The sequence below is a fragment of the Micropterus dolomieu genome, linkage group LG02 (assembly GCF_021292245.1).
Source record: "Micropterus dolomieu isolate WLL.071019.BEF.003 ecotype Adirondacks linkage group LG02, ASM2129224v1, whole genome shotgun sequence".
NCBI classification, from domain to species: Eukaryota; Metazoa; Chordata; class Actinopteri; order Centrarchiformes; family Centrarchidae; genus Micropterus; species Micropterus dolomieu.
In genome coordinates, this window is record NC_060151.1 from 19,381,583 (window position 1) to 19,404,222 (window position 22,640).

Genomic DNA, 22,640 nt, shown 5'->3' on the forward strand with positions numbered 1-22,640 from the left:
GATCATTATGAAATAAATAAAATAAAAAAACACCTTCCTGTCTGTACTGGATGCTGGACAGCAGTTTACCTCAGCCTGCATGTAAGTTACAGACTATAATAAAATAATCCAGTTTGATACGTTCATTTAGATCGAATTATGGCCGTTAAATGACATCTAGAGATACAGACTTTATTATTCCCATCATGAAGGGCAATTTATTTGAGAAGCAAATAGTGAACTGCATCCTGTATGCAGACATGGATGTACAAATCACCAGCAGTAAAGCCACTTGCAAGCCTTTAATTAGAGTTATGTAAAGCTTTTGATGGGACAGTTAAAGGCAGTGTAGGTAAGTTTGAGAAACTAGCCAGAAACTGCTGGATTTGAAAAATATCCAACAGAGAAACTCCCACCCCCTCCTTTCTGGGCTCCTTCCAAAGCCACGCCCCTAAAACACGTGAACGCGCGTTGCCGACACCGCTGGAGGACGAGCACAGTGTGATGAGCAGAGAGGAGCGCAGCGCCTCACATCAGGGGTAAGAAAACATCTAACTTTATCATTATGAAAATAAACAACTAACCCAGCTGTTAGTTATCACTATCTAGCTAGCATGTTAATATTGGATAGGTTTAAAAAGACTGACTTTGATTCAGTAACGAGCTGGCTAGCTAACTGTTAGCAACAGGTAGCTGTGCTAACAGCTGCGGTAACATTGGGCAAAGCTAAAAACAGATTTTATACACAAATACACATTTTCTCATTACCATCACTTACACCACACCAACGTTAATTTCGTGTTAGACTCATAACATGTACGTGGTTTTGCATTTTGGAGCTTCCACATTGACAGCATTATTGTCTCTGATGAGGACTGCACCCCAGAGCCAAGCACAGACCGGGACAGGCCCGGGGTCGAGGCGAAGCAGAGGAGGGAGGGCTGCCGGGGTCCGAGGAAGAGGAGGCAGGACAGAGAGGACGAGGTGCAAGCCGAGGAGCACATCTTCTAGGACCTGCATCGAGCTTCACACTCCAACAACAGGTATATGTATATATATCCATCCATCCTTTGTCAACCGCTTATCCTGCGTACAGGGTTGCGGGGGGCTGGAGCCAATCCCAGCTGAAAGGTGTGAGTGTGACTGGTTGTTTGTCTGTGTGTGGCCCTGCGATGGACTGGATTTCCTAATATTAAAAAATACACTCACACCTAAGGACAATTGGAGAGACACCAATTAACCTAGCCTGCATGTCTTTGGACGGTGGGAGGAAGCCGGAGCACCCGGAGAGAACATGCTCGCTCCACACAGAAAGGCCGGGGAAACCGGGGTTTGAACCCACGACCTTCTTGCTGTGAAGCGACAGTTCTAACCGCACACACACACTTTTTTATTGTTTACTTGTTATTGTTTCAACTACTAACTAACATTGTGTACATTATTTATGTACATTGACCTGCTGTGTAACGTGGACACAGAAGTCCTGCTAGAGAACAACAAACCTCTGTTCAATAAAAATATCTGATCAAGTTAATTAATGCTCTGGCCTATTACACCGATCTTTCCAATTTGGGGTTCTAACAACTATATATTCCTTTACAGGCCAGAATCTGAGGATGGTGGACAACATCCAGACTCCTGTGTTTCCATGCACCACACATGTCTGATCAGACCCAGGACAGAGTAACAGACAGTTCAGTCAGGCAACGTACAGACAGTTTGTAGTGTGGCAGTGTGGCGCACTTAGACACAGAGTCGTGATACTGAGTTTCTGGAAGATATGCAACTGTTATCCTGATCCACCGGGACAATACAGAGGTTTAAACCTAGCAGGGTGGAAGATGTAATGTCAATAACTGACACACAAATAATTCCATCCACTGTGTGGATGAATACCTGTACATTATTTTTGTTTTATTCCCAGGAGGGTAGAAAAAATAGAAAGTATATTTTCCCTATTCTGGATATTTTCATTCTTTTTTAAATAAAACATTGAAAATGATAAATGTCTTTTCTTTACACTTGCAGCAAAACAACTACATTTATGTCTTATGTCTCCAATACTGACATCCAAATATGGTACAACACTTGTTTATTATTATATACTACTAAAACTACAACCTATATCACAAATATACTTTTTAAACATCATTAGAAATATGTATATAGAGGAAGAGACAAGGTGTGTCCAGACGTGTCTTGACTGATCATGAAGACAGTTCAGACTTTAGACACAGTTGGGGCAGGGACACCTGACTGAACCCCATGTTAACGGGGATCATCAGGTCTCCTGGTTCTGCTTCTAAGCAGCTCCTCAGTAGTAGACAACCGTTGGAGGAGGAGGAGGAGGAGGAGGATGGCACTGTGGAGTAGAGGTCGACCGATATGGTTTTTTTCACGCCGATGCCGATACCGATCTTTTGAAATCCGGGTCGGCCGATGGCCGATTAATGCTGCCGATTTATTTTGGCCGATATTTGCTTGGTTTTTAACCTCTATTTGAAAGATAAAATGTAAAAGAAATGATAATTACTTAACATAGACAAACTTTCTCAATAAAAACATTTATTGAACACTTGAACAATGAACAATCTGCATTCTGCACTTATAAATTAAAAATGTATAATGTAAAAAAACATATATAAATAAATTGTATAAATGTAAAAAAAAAAATATATTAAATAAACAAAACGGGTAAGAAGAAAATATACTTTTCAATGAAAAAATAAATAAAGTTTAAAGTTTTTAGTGCAATTTACTTAGCAGCTCCATCTCCTTGTTTCTGAGGGAAGGAAGATTTGTAACAACAATACAAAAAGGAATGTGAATAATATTATATTTAGTTTCAATCCAAATTCCAGACCCTGAGTCTTCAGCCCACCCATTCTCCACTGAAAGTTCTTAGGCTAATACTTTATATAAATATAAAGGAGTAATAAGAATTGAATCCTTACCGTTAGCTCCTTAGGCACTGGATGAGGTCTGCTGCTCACTCGGCTGGAAAATGACTCTAGCGGCAGCGCGCGTCAAACACGTGTTCCATGACAACACTAGGCTGCCCACAGATATGCCTGCCTAATAATCGGCTTGATATACTTGGATATTGGCCGATGCTGATTATGTTAAAAAATGCCAAAAAACGGCCGATTAATCTTCCAACCGATTAATCGGTCGACCTCTACTGTGGAGGTCTGCGATGTAACTGAAGTCCTTCTCCACCTTCAGTGAGTACAAGCTCCACTTCCTGGACACTTCCTTGTTGTACCTGATAATACAGAAAGGAGGATCAGCTTAGTGAAATATTTGCAATACCTGACATTTTTTTCTTATACAGTAATTAGCATTAGCACATAAAATACAATCAAAACAATAAATCAGCACCATCTATCTGTATTTCTCATACTGTTAAATTGTTTTGACTCATCAGTAAAATGCACAGGAGTAATAAAAATGCAACATACTGAATTGTGTCATCAGCTTTTCTCCTGGCTGGTCTGTGGACACGGTGGTTGTAATCCAGGCCAGCCAGCATGCTCCGATCAGCGTATACTGGTGAGAAGCACAGGGCTATGAAAGACTCCAAATCTGCAGGTGACCTGAGGGCACAATAGAAATAAAACAGACAGTATTTTTTACTTCTAGTAAAATAAGTAATGGCATAACAGCACCAATTACAGTAAAAGGTTTTCACCCAGTAGGTTTAGCTATGAACAATGTCAAACTATGTAATAAGTAGCTTATACAACAGAAATGCAGATACTAGGGGACTTTTTGCCAGCGTTGTTTATGTACACTAACGTTGTGTAATGTCTTTCAACACAGCTACATCACCACATTTGTAAAAAATATCTTGTTCAAAGATATAACAGACTAACATACAGTCAAAAAACGCATGCATGCACTAGATCATCTTAGTATAACAATGACCCTAGGTGGTGAACAGGGTTCTAAAGTAACTTTTTTGATCACCAGCCAATGTGATCAGAATTTCCACTAGCCAAATTTTTTTCCGGTGAAAATAAGAAAGTGCCACTGAATGCATTTGATCATTTTATTAACATTGTTGGCATGCTATGTAGTGTATGAACTCTTTTGCCTGGTAGTCATTTGTGTACGTCTCTCCTATCTTCAAGCCTTTCTTCCTGTCCACCCTGAAATTAATTTTTGTGTAAATGAAGCCACTGTTGGCGCCTACAACACCGTACATTTCAGTGAGATTGTTGAAACCCAAACGTAAAGTTTCATCTGTGTCTATGGAAGCACTCTGAATCGTATTAAATGCACTGTTTCTGAAACATGTAAATAGTAACGTTAATTCACTTACTCACACATCCATGCGAAGTCGGTGAAAGGCCTGCCCTTTTTTCCGATGGCGTGGGCATTTCGAAAAAGTAGCTGCATCTTCTCCAACTCAGACGTCTTCAATAAAGCGAGGCTTCTCCCAGGAAGGCTCTCTTCAATACGACCTGTCTTGGCAGTTTTAATCCTTAGGCTCTCCTGATGACTTCGGGGACACTCATGGTCCTTTACTGCCTCGACTTTAAAGTTATTAGTTCCCACCACAAAATTGTTCGTTTTGTTTTTTTCTTTCGCGTACATGCGGCAATCCTGACAAAACATGACGACATTTTCGTGATCAAACACAAGCCATTCACGACCCGTCAGCCATTTGGCATTAAATTTTCTTTTCTTCGTTTCTCTGTCCTCATCCCCTGGCTCGTTCCTCTTCTCGCCCCCAGAAGTCTGTCCCAACCACCACCACATTTAGTTTAATCTTAACTTTTTACTTTACTTTACTAGCTAACTCCCTCCTCTTTCAGTCTATGCTCCCTGCTCTGGCGCCGTTCGCTCTTATTCTTCCTTGTGTTTTCTGGTGGACGCTCCGTTCGTTTCCATGGTTTCTCACGCTGGTTTCACTGCAAACTGCACGCAGCCAAGGGGCATATGAAACGTCATCATGTAGCATTACGGCACAGTGTTCATGGGAAATGTAGGAAGTACTGCCAGGGTGACCAAGAACAGAAACTTATTTATCATGCATGTAATGCCTCATGCGTCACCGGCCAAACTGGCTAGTAAGTTTTTATTAACACCCGCCAAAATGAATTTTAATTTAGAACCCTGGTGGTGAATAATTAAACGTCGCAGTCTACACCTACACTGTCTTATCTAACGTTAGCGTCGGCAAACACAGCTCTCAGCTGCACTGCTGTTTTCCAACTCAGCTACCGTTAACGTTACATATAATTCATCATCTCTACTCTGGTTCGCTCCACCAGCCTGCACTCGTAGCTGCCATTAGCTGTTTGCTAAGTAGGTAGCTACATTGGCTACCGATGAAAGTAACAAATTACCATCAAAATGAAAAAAGCCAGATTACCTGTCCAGCAGAAATGAAGCGACCACGGCGTAACTTCAGCCACTTGGGGTACCTCAGTTGTCACCGTCATTGAAAAGCCACGTTGACATTACCTCCAATCTGACCGGAGAGAGCTGCACGCGCGCAAGTGTGCAGCTCCTGTAGCAGCAGGGCTGGTAGCCATGGCAGTGAGGGAGAGTGACAGTCAGCCAGCCAATCATTGCATTCGGTCCGAATGAAAGGAGTGGCTGTGTTTACTGCAGCACTGAGAGGACTACAGACAGACGATTTTTATACTCTCTTTTTCAGAGCACCTAACTTTTTAATATATATTGGTGTATAAAGACAGTTTCAACAAATATGTCAAATAGCGTTTTAGAAACATCTTGCCTACCCTGCCTTTAAATCCTAGAGAAGAAGTGAAAACAGCTGTGAAGAGGGAGTCATACTTTATTTTTTTGGGAGTATCTGTTTGACCTACTTTTTGACCTCCTCATCCCCCTCCCCCGCACGATGTCTCATGTTATAGATGTGCAAAGATATTTTCTGTTTTCTGTTTCTTTCAAAGTGAAATTAAAATTAAAAGAAGACTATTGAGTCTAGGTCTTTATTGATTAATCTGCCGATTGTTTTGTCAATTAACTTATAAACAAATTTTTGAAGAATGACAATTTTATTTAGTGTCTCGAGGATGACAAATTTAAACAAATGTTTCTTGAAAAATAGTAAAACCCCAACTAAATCTGAAGCTAATTGTTTAGTCTTTGGTCAGCTTCCTTGATGTTTTCTTGACTATCAACAATCTCCACTAGCATTAGAAACCTTTAGGAGAAAACACAAGTAGCCAGTCACAGTTCTTATCTTGTCTGCACCTCCATAGCCAAAAATATTTACATGTTTGAGGAGGCGCGTCTCAGTTATATGTGAAGCCTTAATCTAAATACAATATACTACTATCTATAACTTTAAATAATAAAACATAAATTGCACTTTAGCTCCAAAGATTCCTAGCAAAACATACAGAAGTTTTGGAAAAATTGGGGCTCCCTGAGGTCGGGGCTCAGATTATTAAGTGCGATTTTCATACTCCATGTATTTAAAAAAATCTTGGCTGCAGATACCAGGATGTGTCTCTCTTATCTGTGTGTCTGTTTATGTGTCAATAAACCGGGTTCAGAGGTTTATTCACCTTTACAGGGACACTCATTCACAGACTGCTCAAATGTTGAAATTAAAGATAACTGGAGGAAGTGTCATTCAGAGTTTGACACAGACAGACAGTTTTTGTCAGTGTAACCTGATGTAAACCTGATGTATTATTTTTACTACAATTATACTTTATTATTATCAGATCATTATAAAAAAATGCAGCATAGGGATTGACACTCTAGTGCTTTTTTATATGTAAAATCTTAAAATCAAAAATTAACCTAAATTGTGTAATATAATCATAACTGTTACCTAAGTTAACAGCCTGGCAGCAGCATCAGTTTTGATTGCCTGCAGGCAGCAGAGGTTTTTGACTCATCTCTAAACACAGACAGCTGCTATTGTCCAACTGTGTCAAGCAAAGTTAAAAACTCACAATTTACAATCTTGCCTTACAGGACTTTGTGATCTATACAACATACTGGATATTAGATAAAAGAACCAGCACGTTTGTTTTTGTGAATTCTCACAATGATTTATCCTCTAAAATAGTGATCGCAATCTAAAGGATGAAACTCCATGCAAACTGAAGCTTATCATTTCTTATCTTCCTGTTCCACAAAATGTTCCAAGCCTCTGTGTTACAGCTGTTCCTTTTCTGACATGTTCTCTTGCTGCAGACGGCTTATAGAGTCCTGGAGCAGCATCCTCAGGTCCTCAGCAGCAGGATCGCCATGATGGGTCTTTCCTTTGGCACCAGTATCACCTTAAAAATGGCTGCATACTCTCAAGTTATAAAGGTAAGACAACAATAGCTAAAAGTTACTTTCACCATATTGAGGTAGCTTGAAGTCGCTCTGTTAGTTTAATTAAGGTAGTAAGATATTTGCCACCAAAACTGACTACATACAAAGGTCTGGGACAATTTACTTGGGCTCTGCAAGTGGAAGAGAGAGAGAAAAAATGTCTTCAAAAAGCCAGTTTAGCTGGAAATTTACAGTGTAAGTTGAATGAATAGAGACTGCAGCTCTACAGCTTCTCAAGATTAAAGCGGAGCTACCTGCAATCGCCGCACACAAAAACACATGATTCGACTATCAGTCGACTATAGGCAGGGTTTGACGATTCTGATTTGACTTTGTAAATCCTTAGTCGGGGACAGCCCCACTGTTCAGTATGTTTTAACTAGTAATTGTCTGCAAGCACTGAGACACTTAATGAATAATAGCCTACACAAACACTGCTGAGTTGAAGAATAAAATACAGTATATATATTATAGAATATGGAGATGATACCTACATCAGCCAGAGGATATGCCTCCTCCTCTGTTCAGCAATGTAAACGTTTTATAGCACTTTAGGAACTACATTCTGATTGGCTATCACCCAGGAGTTAACAGTTTAATCCAAAGACAATGAACACAGTATACTACAAGCTGAACTTGCAGTGATCACAAGCTTCTTAAACTGTTAATTGAACCGAACTTATTTGTCCCTTATCAGGTTTCTGTCTCATTTAAACCTGCGTAAACCTCTATATATTAAGTGTGTGTGTGTGTGTGTGTGTGTGTGTGTGTGTGTGTGTGTGTGTGTGTGTGTGTGTGTGTGTATGTGTGCGCGGTCTTCCAGCTCAGGTGTGCTGTGTGTATCAGTGGGAGTCATGTGCAGCCGATTGATGGCTCTGTGGAACAGATGATGACTTACTTTAATGAGTAAGTTGATCTGCCGTCAATTACTTTCTAATTTTTGTTCAAAACTCAGGTGTTGTCTACACGGATATTTTAATAACCGATAATTCAAGTCTGATTCATTAGTCAGAATTTGGGAAGATGAAGAATTATTATTATTATTTTTTGGCCAAATAGAAACGCTGAGAAGATTTGCATCAATGAGGAGAACCAGATCTGGCGAGATGTGCTGCTGCCCATTCCCACCGACCCCACGCTCAAAGTGGACGTGAGTACCACCAGCCAGAATTTCTGTATTTTTCTTATACAGTTGTTCAGTTTTGTAATTGTGTCTTTTGTTTTTTAAGAATCAAACCTGGAACATTGCAGCTACTAGCGTGTATAAAACCAATACAGTGTAGGTAAAGACAAAAATAGAAAAACAAGGGTGGAAAAACTCCAGGTGTCTGTCATGATGTGCATGCCAACTAAGCATAATGTAGTTTTTGCATTCTTTACTTTCATACTGTATTGTTGACAGTTTGACAACAAATTTCAACTATATGTGTTTTAATGTCTTTGCCAAACTGTATTTTGTAGTAACATACAAGTGCCACAAGATGGTGATGGCTACATGTAAAGCACGATGTGGGAACTATGCCAGTGACTGAAGTTTCCACAGCACCTCCTGAAAATGTTTCACACTAAAAAGGCTTGTTAGAAAATGAAGGGACTTGAATTGGATACAGGAAGTTTGCATTAACCTACCTTAATGCAGTAACAAATAGTAAACTGGAGCAGATCAGAAAACAAGAATGCTTTATATTAAAATATGACCAAATATATTTTAACCAAACAGAGAGATTTAGAAATAAAGGCCTGTTTCAAATAAAGGCCTGCTGCACTCTGCAGCTGAGGTGCTACGGCCACTATTTGATACACACATAAATTATTACACAGGAGACGTCAGTGATGCATAAATGTTTGAATCTGCAGCCGGTGATAAAAGCTGAAATGTTACTGCTGTTTGTCTCTGAGCAGGTGGGACGACTCCAGTGTCCTCTGTTGCTGGTTGTTGGTGAGGACGATCAGATGTGGCCCGCCTATGAGTCTGCACAGGACGTGAGTTTACTGACATGACAACATCCTGTGCAGAGTTACCCTTACTATTGATTTGGGGGGGCGGCCCACCCCATTGTTGTTCTGGTGTTTACCGATGCTGCTTCGGTCCACTCTGTGTCTGTGTTTCAGCGAGGGAGGCGCTGCTCAGCGGCTCCTCCACAGACACACGGCGTCATATCGAAAACGGCTCAGAAGAGCTCATCAATACAACAAACTCTCAGAACTGCAACCACATTTTCAGATGCAAAACACAAACTCGTTACTGACTGCTTGACTGTGTGGGCGGATTGAGATATTCCTTATGTAAGTTATGTCTGGTCAGGCCTTGTAAACAAGGAGGAGTGCTGCAAACCTGTGAGTATCCTCTGTTAGACCCACTTATACCGTGTGTTCAGCAACATATGGAGGACCTGTTTGATAGGGGGCAATTCACAGTAGGGGAGACCGGGCATGGTTGTAACATGGTTGTAACACCAATTAGAGATAGAAGTTATGTGATCATTTCAGTATTTACTTGCTTCCTCCCCAATCAGTCATGCTAGTGATCAAGTCTGGAAACAGGTACATTCAGAATATATAGAGAAAAATAAATTTTTATCTATACTTTTGCAGGTAAAATTGTTTGACTTATATTAGATTGAAATGTAGTTTTTTAGGCAACATGTGATGCATTTTTTCCCTTTCTCATTTCAAACTACTATGCTAAAACAGCTAGCTAAACATTGGCTGACAGGAGTGGCATGGGTTGTAACACATCTTTAAAAAGTGTCACAACCATACACTATACATAAAACTAGGGACTTTCTTGATTTTAATATTTTACAGAGTGCCCTTTGCAGTCTGGGCCCACCAAGCCTGCACTCTGTGACACCCTGTAATCCGGCAATCTAAAAAAAATATTCAGCGATCAGTGACGCTGCGTTGGTGTTTGACAGGTGAGCCTCGTAGGTGGGCTGATTAATCAGTGACGATCCGAGTCAGACAAACACACTGAGCCATGAGACTTTTTGTTGGCGCAGCTATGCAGCTACCAGAATTACGGCGTCTCTGCCGTTGTACGTCATTAATTAATTATTACTATTAATTATTATTACTGATTACAGTGAGAGAGACACATTGTTTTTTTTATCATATAGTGTGGCATCTATTTTTGCTTCTTTTGTCTTATTGTTACAACTTATTCCAGTATGTGTTATAATCTACCCCGGTATTTGGGTAGGTGGTAACAATGGAAGACAATGCATTTGACCTCAACTCACGAGATCTGTGAAATTCTTGTAGAGGTTTGAATTGGTGCCATTTGTAGTGAACAAATGTGGGTACTTTGTATAAAAGTTTGAGAACTCTAGCTACAAAATTCAGTGAGGTATCGTTGCTGAAGCAAAAAGTGTTACAACCATACCCGGTCTCCCCTACATGTATTACAGCAATGCGGTCATTGTCCCCTATTAAATAGTTTTGTAGTATTTTAACATCCTACTGTTGCAATACATTTAATGTGAATTGTTTCCATTAATAATTGCACATACATTTGAATATTTCTATATGCGGATTTGCATAATAAAATCTCATCGATGTTGATTGAATTTAATATTTTCTTATTGATTACACACACACTGTCTGATGACAAAATCTACTTAAATTGTAAAACACAGAATTCAAACGGAAAACATAAAATCTGGCAAAAATTTAAACAGATTTTATAGGGCTCTATCCATGGTCTTATCGGCTAATATGTGAATGTAGCATAACTGTAGCAAGCTCCATCAGGGGCTCGTAACTTTAACAGTATAAAGGTCAAAGAGGAACGGAGAAGGTGCCTAAACACGCACAAATTAGCAAGCTATGACGACACCACCGACACAGTAGTATTTTCAGGTGGTCTAACTCCCCCCTAGGGGAAACACTGCTGTGTGAATAACAATGTTGGTCGTAGGATGACAAAAGGATTAATCTTTACTGATCGCTGAGAAGAAGCTGAACAGTTAGCCTACTGGGATCTATGAAATTTGAAAATGGTCAATATTAAAAAAAAGAATTAGATACAAAAAAACAAGTAAAACATATGAATACAACATTATATGTCAATGAACCAACACTTTTTGATAATAATAATTCATTAGTTTTATTAAAACCATTTCCTTGTTTTTTTTGTGTAGTTTTCCTGTTTTATTAAAATAATTGTTTTTAATGGAAGTAATTATTTTTTCAAATGTATTTTTATTTCACAATGTAATAAGGAACAGAGCGACCTGGTATTATAACAGTTTCTATGCTTTTTGCCAACCAAAGCAGGGATCAACAATATTCTTTGATTGCCAAGTAAAATGCCACGTTGGGCAAGTAAATCTAGCAACTAACTTGCCCAACTGATGTTTAAGGGAAGTTGAAATGATGTAACTCAAATCAAAGTTTATCACCTGTCACCGATTGATCATCCATCATATCAATCCAACAATACAAGAAAGAAAAATCTTTCTCAATAAATAAAGAAAGATGTGGCCTTTGTTGTTCACACCAACCACAGATTTTAAAAGGCAGTGAATCATAAAACAAATCAAATAGCCTAAGACTTTGCAGTGATACACTTGAGATGTTATCTGTCATGATGTATCAGCTCAGTCCGATCAGCTGCAGTGTCCAATCAATATAACAGCAACTCAATAAGGGGGCGTCGGTCACATAGACTGTATATAAAAATGGGACGTAGTCATCGTGACGTCACCTGTTGGTTTGTGGACTGCTGTTTTGAAGCCTCGAGCTTGGCCGATAGGGCGCCGGGACGTTAAGGTTTTTGCAACCAGTGGCACCGGACGTGACCATATTTGGACTGTGGCGCCAACGGCCTTGTGTGGAGCTAGCTAGCTTGCTTAGCTAGGTGCATCTGTAATTCATGTTAATTGTCATTTTAACAGGACTGATAACTTTATTAGATGCCGGAACGGACCAACTTCAGGTTCAAGTGAGGAACGAGGAAATGACAAATAAGAGACTTGAGAAGCACTTTAAAATGCAGAAACAGATGAGGACACGGACAAAACAGACAGACAAGTGGACTAAAACCAGAACAAATGACAACAGACCAGGATGGAAGAAACAGAACACAGAACACATGTGAAACCTAAACGGGAAACAACAAACTAGTAACCAAAACTATGAACTAAGACACAGAACTAAAAAACAGAACTAGACCAAACATAAAAGTGTCATAAGAATAAACAAGGCAGAACAGAAGAAACACAAGACATGGAACAAAATCCCCAAACCATAATACTATCAGTAATTATCCATTTTTAAAGGATGTTTTTCAGATTGAAGACAGGTTTGAATTTATTTCCATAATTTCAAAGATCATTTTTTAAGACTTTTGAAAATCTGATCATTTTTTAAAGACTTTTGGTCTTTTAATTTAATTTAATGTCTGTTCTGCAAAGACTCCTTTCAGTTCTGAGATGACAGCAGCAAAAACGATATTAGAAATACATTAATTCCAAATCGTATCCAAAGAGTGCAAATTAAAAAAGTGAAACACATCATGAAACCATTTGACAAATATGAGATTATATTTTTTTTCTTCCTGTTTTCCAGATTAGGGAGATGATGGAGAGTGCGGGCAATAGCCACCTGCTGACTGTCCTGTCGTACCCGAACACAGGTCATCTGATTGAACCTCCATACATCCCACACGCCCGAGCCAGCGCCTTCAGATCAGTCTCCACACGTGAGAAGAGTAGGTTCAACTTCAGATCGGTAAGCTGTGACAGGAACTCTCCAAAATTAAGGCTTTTGACATTTCAGTTTCCTGTTGTCTTTCCAGTTATGGCTCTGTGGGGCGGAGAGACGGTGGCACATTCTCGTGCTCAGGAAGACGCCTGGAGGAAGACGCTGGTCTTTCTGAGGGAGAACCTGTCTGGCGGCACAAACCCTGGTGCAGCTTTATTTTCCCACCTGTAACCAAGCCCCTTGAGGCAAATTTGTGATCCGTCATATTGGGCTATGTAAACTGCCTTGACTTGACACAGTAATATAGAGATGTTGCCTGGGGCCGGGAAATGAAGTGCTTTTAAAGTAATAAAATCGTAATGTTGATTCTTTTATAAACTTGTTGTCAAAACATGAAAAGTGATATGATCTTTTTTCTTGGTATTGTTCGTAGTTGCTGCTGCATTTTGTACAGATTTGTGAATTGTTTTTAATTCATTCCAGTTAAGACCAGTAAAGCAATCTAAAAATGAGGAAAGGACAGCATGCATGATGGACTCTATGTCTCTGAATAGCAGATATGAAGAGATTTTTAGGAATAATTCTTAAAGGTTCTATGTGTAACTTTCAGAAAACCCTGACACCATTAACTAAACTGTCAGAATGCTGCTGCTCATGCTCGTAGGCTTGGAGCATCATCGTGGGTGTCAGCCAAAACAGTGATGTAACATACAGGAGAGACTGAGCATTGAAAAGCACACAGAATGTTGGAAAATAAATTACAATCATATTTAGAATAACATTACTATCTACACTTTATTAGGTACACCTGTTCAATTGCTTATTAACACAAATAGCTAATCAGCCAATCACATGGCAGCAGGTTTAAACCAAACATCAGAATGTGGAAGAAAGGGGATTTAAGTGACTTTGAACATAGCATGGTTGTTGGTGCAAGACGAGCTGGTCTGAGTATTTCAGAAACTGCTGAACTACTGGGATTTTCATGCGCAACCATCTCTAGGTTTTACAGAGAATGGTCCGAAAACTAAAGCTACAATTCGCACAGGCTCACCAAAATTGGACAATAGAAGATTGGAAAAATGTTGCCTGGTTTGATGAGTCTCGATTACACCTGCAACATTCTGATGGTAGGGTCAGAATTTGGCGTAAACAACATGAAAGCATGGATCCATCCTGTCTTGTATCAACAGTTCAGGCAGGTGGGGGTGTAATGGTGTGGGCGATATCTTCTTGGCACACCTTGGGCCCCATAGTACCAATTGAGCATCGTTGAGTATTGTTGCTGACCATGTCCATCCCTTTATGACCACAGAGTACCCATCTTCTGATGGCTACTTCCAGCAGGATAATGCACCATTTCACAAAACTCAAATCATCTCAAACTGGCTTCTTGAACATGACAATGTTCAGTGAACTCCAACGGCCTCCACAGTCACCAGATCTCAATCCAATAGAGCACCTTTGGGATGTGGTGGAACGGGAGATTTGCTTTATGTAAAAAATTATTTTAACGTTATATACGTTATACCCCCCTGTGTTAGTTTTTATTAGGCTTATAGTGTAAGGTTTTCAGCTAAACTTGTTTTAAACAGATTGATTTGCCTGCAAATGTTTAAGGTTTGTGTTTAAACTCTAAGAGCAATGGTTTCAAAATGTTGGGTATTGTTATAAGTTGGATAAGAATGAATAAGGAGAAAGAATGGGGGCCCAGCTGTAGGTGCATCAAACACCGGCTAAATACACTGCGGTCAAGTGGGCTCACTTGACCGCAGTGTATTTTGTAGTGGTTAAAATATAATTCATAAGAAAAGCAATTTCCAGGCGTAGAACACAAATTGCTTTCAAGAAAGAAACTAAAATACAATGGAAATACAAAAAATAAATCATAACAGCATTAAAACAAGATCAATTTGTCATAATTTCTACGCATGCAGATGATTTCATAGATTAGTTATAGCCCAAAGACTGACACTTCTTTAAAATAACACTTGCGTAGAGAGGAACATAGTAGTGTATGACATGATCCCTGTCTTTCATACCAGCTAGATCATCACTGCAAATGTCCTGGAAAAACCGGGTAAATGATTTCTAGAAAAGAGTAGGAACCCTGGACCCATCGGCTAACGCCACAAAGCAACCAACACCAGCCCCTGCCATGCAGCCAAGCCACAGCCAGTCATTGGCGTGATTTGCAAACAGTAAGCTTGTCAGGATCATGGAGTCAATGATCCACATAAAATATAGGAACATTATAGATTGTAATGGCCCCAGCCTTGCATCACTTTGAGCTAGTAGAAAGCAATTGTTAGTTATATGCTGGCAGCCTATGACAGAGATACACTTACAGTATCAACATCAGAAAAGTATGCGCCGAGTCTTCCAATTAACTAAACCACACCAGATGCACAAAACACCACCACATGCAGTGCTATCACCCCATGAACAGAGCTAAACTAACCCAGCTAGGTCCTGTAGTGAGCCAGAGCCCTCAAACTGGTTCCCCTAAGTGGATAAATGGCCAGCTTCCTCGGCAGGCTGAAAACCTACCTTTTCACAACTTGACATCCACATTTGCACAAGACATCCATTGTTGTCTTGTAGGAACAAGTTATTAGGCCGTGTTATTACCTTGTGCAAACAGTTATTTTCTAGTGCAAACAAGTTTTTAGGACATCTTGTGCGTAGAAGTTCAGTATTTTGCATGTATGTTTATCTACGTGATGATAATCTTTTCAGTTTTTGAATGAAAAAAACTGAGCTAATGTTTTTTTTTTTTTATCATGGTGGCATCAATATACATCCATAGATTACAAACTTATAAACTAATTATCAGGAAATTACCTGTACAATATAATCTTGCCTAAATATGTTTTCAGGGCTTTTGAAAAATAACAATTACAACCGACAGCACCTAACCTCATCCTGCTGTGGACGTGGATGCTGCTGTTAGGTGAGGTCGGAAGATACTTTTCAACCTAGAGAGGCCATTTTACTGATACTTGTCCTGCATAAGATCAAGTGTGGAGTGGCTCTTTAAACACACAGAGTGATGTTACTGTGGGAGGAGACTGAAGGAAGCAGTGTTGTGTGAAGCTGTCGGTTCAGCCGTCCAGAGGACTTGTGGATGAGAAGTTCACCATCTTGGTCCAGAACACCCTGTCTGGTTTCCAGCTATAACAGTTTTTAGGTATGTTTGTCTTCAAATATGGATACCCACTTATATTGTAAAAGATTTATTCATTCTTGAGAATGTTAAGAGTTAACAAAGGAAAATGTTGCAGTATTGTTGAAGGCAGAGTGAAACGTTGACATGTTTACACATGAACAGGTGTGGTTAATGAATACTACTCTAAAAAAAAAACAACAATCCGCTATATCTGTTAAATAATTTCCTGTTACTGTGTACACTAGCTTCTCATAGGGTTGTACTCTGGACTTATATTTCTGTTCCATCAGGAATTAAGAGTCTGCAGCCATGCTAGCAGCTCTGTGAGGCTACACTACATCCCCTAACCAACAAAGAAGTAATTTTAAACCAAACCCGGATCTTTACTTAACCTCTAAACAAGTTCCTTTTGTGCCTAAAACTAACAAAACCTGGAAAGGTACATTATTTTAGAGTACCAAACCTTCAAACATATTTTGTAGTTTAATTTGGAAGATTGAAGGTGAAACAGGCTTGAAACCTTCAACCAGACACTGAGAGAATGAAACACTGTTTTTCAGCCTTGTGCTAATTTGCTCTTTAAGCTTGTGGGGTTACATTGCATTAGTTAATGTTACTGTGCTCATCTGCACACAGCTCGTAGTACCTTTGGACAGAGTCTGGTTTTGGTATCAACACTACTCATCCGTCTGCAACTCAGTCTCAGTCATCATTTTATTTAAATTAAAAAGAAAGAACAATGATTCAGAGCAAAGTAGACACACTCAAACTGTCTTCTGGAGTCATTGTCATTCTGGTCAGTTTATGTTTGTGCTCAGTTCAAGATGGACGGGAAGCAGTGTTGTGTGAAGCTGTCGGTTCAGCCGTCCAGAGGACTTGTGGATGAGAAGTTCACCATCTTGGTCCAGAACACCCTGTCTGGTTTCCAGCTAACCATCCACGCCCTCCATCATTCTGAAGATGGACACACCTGGGAGGCGTTTGCTCACTACACTACCAATGCCACCGGGACTGTGAACGGTACGTGGTTGTATGCCTAGACGTAAAAACACACGAGAATAAAAAAACTGAAAGGTTTTTTAGATAAGACTTACAAACAAGCTATTAAGAAATGTCTTTTTGTAAGACTATGAAAGAACGGAAATACATTTTTCAATTGTTAGAAATACAGTAATGTGGTAACGAATGAAAAGAATGCTATAGATTGAATGCAAATCTCATAATTCATGACAACAAAAACCGGAAGTTTTGTGATTGTAGTGACAAACCAGTGAGCACAGCATTTCACATTAAGAGGAGGTGAGAGCAGTTATTCACAAGGGGGCCTCATTCCTAAGAATTGGCCTAATTCACATGCAAAGGACGGACACAGCCCATCTGGTGTTTGGATAAGGATCCCTGCACAGACTCAAACATACATGCCAGATTAAAAAATGTTTATTATGGAACCATGCGACCATTCTCGCTGTAAAGGTGTCACTGGCGACACTCTGCAGGACCACCAGTTACCCCAAACATCGAAGTAAAAAAAAAAACTTTCCTCGCCCTGGTTCTCTACCACACGAAATGGTCAAAAGTTATAAACTAAAGGCCGAAACTGGATATTCAACACACACACAGCCACAGATTGTTTACTCTTCACACATAAGTGTAGAACTGAGACAAATACAGATAAAAATGCTCCAGCACTTTGGGATTTTGAAGAGACAATAGTTTCTTTTTAAATACTTAAACAAAATCTATGTAAAAGTACTATAATGTGAAAACGGGTAAATAATATGGTACAGAAATATCATTCTGTATTACATACTCCATTTTACCAGCTCCTGGGCCAAGGATTGAATTTAAAGTTTAAGTAATCATAGTTATTTTCAGTCTCCCTTCATGAAACCAGTGTCCCCAAAGGACAAAAGAGGTTTAACATGCCATTGTTCTTGACTTCATTTCCATGTGCTCTGGATCTATCACTGCCTGTGTTTTATTGTTTTAACTGATGCCATGTTTCAAATACCTCCATATATATATATATAAGTAATAACATGTAACAATCAATATTATCCTGGAAGTATCCAGTAAACTGTTCTGTCCATCTGCTTTAATCATTATAAAATGTTGTTTAACTATAACAATTCTAATTGGTAGGGACGATTAACACAAGAGCTTTTGCCTTCCTTTTATCAAATGCTTAGAAATTAAGAATGGTTTATGGTATTTAAGAAAAGAGTTGATATTGTGGAAAGATATGTGATTAAAACAGGAGCAAATAGACTTTAAGACATTATTAAAGTTTAAAATGCAGAAACTAGGAGGAATAAAGTCCTCCTACCTGGGGAGAGGGAGCGAGCCAGGAGGTGCTGCACGAATATATGCTCCTCAATACAGCTCCTTAATGAAAAATGATTTTAAATATGCCTAGTAAAAATTTGGAAAATCAATATGTGGCGCTCCTCGTTGATAATTATCCAAATTATTGGCTAATTATGGGAAACACTGCTTTCACCCTCACCCCTCCTTCACTCACAAACACAGCAGTCTCCCCTGACTTTTTAACTAACATCATATCCATAACAGCAGCAAGGAGTGTGCTGTTTACAGAGCATAGGGGCCTATAACCTAACATTTGTTAACTTCCCGACGTTTAAACAGGGTTTTTTCTGCACACGTAGCCCATTTATAAGAGTAGTATTCAGTAGTTACAAAACGCTACGTTATCGCCAATCTCTCCCAACGAGTCCAAGCATCGGTGGCAGCAGCTGCCGGAGTTTCTTTCTGTAAGTTTCACGTCGCTGTGCTGCTTCAGCAGACGCTTCAATAAATCAGATGGAGAAATGTTCGCGATTGAAAGCTTTTTACTGGTCGCACAGAGTTTACACTAGACGACATGTTCTTTTCATTTTACGCGTAGGAGCCATTATACATGAGGGGGACATGTCCCCCCCCACATTTAAAAAAAATCTGTTTTGTCCCCCTCACTTTTTTTCCGGCGATTCTGGAGGTGGCTCATAGCCAGGCGGTTTGAGTGAATAGTTAATCATTCAATTACACATTCTGCATTAGACATGATAAAGCAGTTGAAACGAGGACAAAAAACATATAGAAAACATGGCAAAGGTGGTGCTGAAAAGTTAAGGGAGGGAAAAAAAACAGTTCACTCAAGGCAGGTGCAGCAAAGTGCCTCAATATTACCTTTATTTTGTGCTGTTCTTTTTGTACCTGAAGATAGCTGTGGGGACGCTGCAGGGTGGGTAGTGACTTGTTACAAGGTAATTTTAAAAATAAATAAATTAAAATAAGTAATTGGCACCTTTTCACAGTTTCTTAAAACTTTTACTCTTTAGTATTTTCTGTGGGCCAGTAATCTACTTTTAATTTCGCTACATTCTCCATTCATACCTTCGTAACTTCAGTCTGTAATCTGTAATAGGCTTCGTTAACCGAATGAGCTGTGCAATGAACTGTGTGCGCGCAGTTATGCAGAAGAGCGCCAGGTCTCCTCTGTGGTACAAAGAGACAGCGCTTATCACAGATGAATGAGCTGGACAGATGCAAACATTTAGAAAATCAGGCAAATACCTTTTCAGTTTAAGGCTTTATTGCTCTACTGAAACAACTGAAATCCAGCCTGCGTCGCTCTTTAACAAGCCGGCCCGTGTTACTGCCACAATGATTCTTTGCATTGTGAAGATTATTTAGATGCTTTAGGAATAATCAGATTGTATTGGCTGCCTGTAAGTAAGTGGTTTGGTTGGCTACATGTCCATATAAAAATATACAGGCAACAATAGTCGGCTCTGCAGCAAGCATGATATTTTAAAGTGATCTTATCAACACCTTCATGGAGATTTAAAAAGGAAAATAACTATTAAACAGAAATAGCTAATGACGATCAACCAGCAAAGCAAATTGCATTCCCTAGAAATAACCATGTTGCAGCTGTTTCTAACCTGATGAACAGCAGATGAAATACAGTAGGTTTGTCGTTTTTTTTTTTTTTACTTTTTGTGGGAGTAATTGTACTTTTTCTTGAGTAAAGATTTTGAGTAGTTTACCAAAACAGATTATTGAAACTGGCAGAGAACATAAATTGACACCTAGCAAACTGACAGAACTCAAGCATGATGGTACAGAAACTAATACATGAGACAGGAACAGAACTGAAATCAGGAAAATACCCAAACACCACTGAACAACAGGTGACAGATAATAACCAGATAAACAATAACATCAGGGAGAGTAGCACACTAAAGGTAGCAAGCAAACTAAAAACTAAAGTTAGTCTAAATTAACAGCCCCGCACAAGGGATTCTGACTAATAAGACCGTGTGGCTAAGGGAGATACACGACCCCAAACAGATAGGACTGAAACCCAAAAGCCAACAGACCATATAACAGATACCTAACTGATAAAAGAATAAACTTACAGAACTAAACAGAACAGATGACAGGACTAACATGCAGATACAAAACCAAACCCCAAAAAACACAGCAGTCAGGACAGGATCGTGACAATATCCCTATATTTAACCTCACGTGTGTTCACTAGTTGTAATAAATCTTTACTTTGATCACAGGAACTTGTGTGTGTGTGTGTGTGTACTGTTTAGTGATCCAGGTCACTGTACGGAGAATTCACCCTCAGATTTGAGACTGACTGACTGATTAAACTAAACCGACTGAAAGTAACTGAACAACATGGTACCTGGCACCTATTTCCAGGAAAAATGCCTAAAATAACATACCCAGAATAAATCAGTAATATCTCCTCAACCATTAGGCCTAGATGCATAATAATGGTCTCCTTTGAAAGGTTAGAAGCTAAGGAATATAAATCCATACATTAACATGTTTATTTTACCATTACAGACTAAATGGGGATGCAATTATTGGGACTTATTTTCAAAACATTATTTCTCTCCATACAACCACGTTCCAAATAACATAAAGCTTCCAAAACATTGAAATACTGATAAAAACAGTCAATATTCCTATGACCAAAAGCACTCCCATACTCCGGCATCAGGCAGGTCCGGTACCAAGAGGTTAATGAACAATTAATAACTAACTGATCACTAGTAATAATTGTGTATTTAGCTATGCGCAAGGAGTCCTAAAGGCCTTGAAGTGCTTGTGATTAATATTTCCAAATATAATTATTCATAATTTTATTTAACAAAGTGTAGGTTCACTAAATGAAAGACGATCAGTTCGGAAATTAAAATGTTCAGCAACCTTGATAAACACAATATAGATTAAAAGTGGTCATTTAAAGGGACATTATGTAGTTCTATTTCTTATAGGCTTCGCCCTCTAAGGCCATCGCTATTGGGTTTACCCCCTACGCGCACCTGCGCAGCACTGATAAATTTTGTCTACACTCACCCACAGCGTGGGCCTCTCCTACGTCCGCACCTTGTGTACACACACACACACACACACACACACACACACACACACACTCACCATGGTAGCTTTCCTGCTTCCTCCTTGGGCTTTCATCTCTCTACATGTTCACTCTCACTGCTTTACTTTTAGTTACTTCAGTTCATTTCTATCTGTATTTCTCTTGCATTTATGTGGTCAGCAGACACATTTTATGACTATAATTTAATTGCATGTTTATAAACGTGCAATATCAGCTGTTTTGTGACTGTGAAGAACACTGCTTATTATTTTCTGCCACTGATGACTTGAAATGGGCATCCCTCCGCCTGGTGTCTGGTGTTAAACTGTGCGGCCATCATCTGACAGTGCAAGCCAGACTTTACAGACATTAATCCAATCTGAAGGAGTCACATGTTAGTTGAGTGAAACAGATCCAGAACGGAAGTACAAAGTAATGCTTAGCAAGACTTTTACTGAAGTCTCACTTTTGGGAAATATACAAAATGCACTGACTTCCTTCTTCATTATGTCTCTTTACACCAGAGTAAGGATTAAGCATTTCCCTCTCCTTATCCCACTACGCACTCCTCATTGTCGGCCTGAATTGTGGGGGTTGCAGGGTGACTCCATTGCTCTCGCCTCCTGTCTGTCAGGACATTTCTCATTTTCCTCTAGTCCTGAAGACAGCTTTTTAATAAAGCGGGTATGAGCCTGGCTTTAAGTGCTTTATTTTCATTTCGCCGCGCAGCTGGTGAAGTAATGTGTGCTTCTCAAATATTTATGGAAGACCCCGGGTCGTCAGTCTCTCACCGTTGTTCAGAGAGACTGGGAGATGGATTTTCCAAATGTCGTACTTGAAAATGGTGCCACTTACTTTCCTCTAGATGACCACATTAGACATTCAGGTGATGAAAAAACACTTAGTAAAGGTTGATCCGTCTGTAGTAGTTGAAACTACAACATGCAAAAAGATACATTTTACGTCAAGCTGTCCCACTACAGAGAAATCATAGGCATACCAAAAACTGCATGATGCATCAAGAGAAAAAATAACTAAATAACTAACTAAAATAACTAAATTAGGGGCTAG

General features: G+C 39.4%; 2 protein-coding genes across 8 annotated transcripts in view; both read left to right on the plus strand.

The window, feature by feature from the left end:
* Positions 1-13,393, plus strand: part of LOC123957664 (peroxisomal succinyl-coenzyme A thioesterase-like) — a 21,195-nt gene extending 7,802 nt beyond the window's left edge. For 5 of the 6 annotated variants that reach the window (XM_046030645.1, XM_046030647.1, XM_046030654.1 and 2 more), the window contains 6 exons: positions 7,168-7,287; positions 8,117-8,199; positions 8,353-8,443; positions 9,196-9,276; positions 12,865-13,006; positions 13,094-13,393. In XM_046030645.1, the coding sequence (XP_045886601.1) occupies positions 7,168-7,287; positions 8,117-8,199; positions 8,353-8,443; positions 9,196-9,276; positions 12,865-13,006; positions 13,094-13,230 (654 nt within the window). In that variant the 3' untranslated portion in view covers positions 13,231-13,393. Of the gene's footprint in view, positions 1-7,167; positions 7,288-8,116; positions 8,200-8,352; positions 8,444-9,195; positions 9,277-9,405; positions 10,277-12,864; positions 13,007-13,093 lie in introns of those variants that run through there. The other variant, XM_046030662.1, reaches the window with a different exon arrangement.
* Positions 1-22,640, plus strand: part of aatka (apoptosis-associated tyrosine kinase a) — a 65,108-nt gene that overhangs the window by 19,587 nt on the left and 22,881 nt on the right. The gene's annotated exons all lie outside the window — the stretch shown is intronic.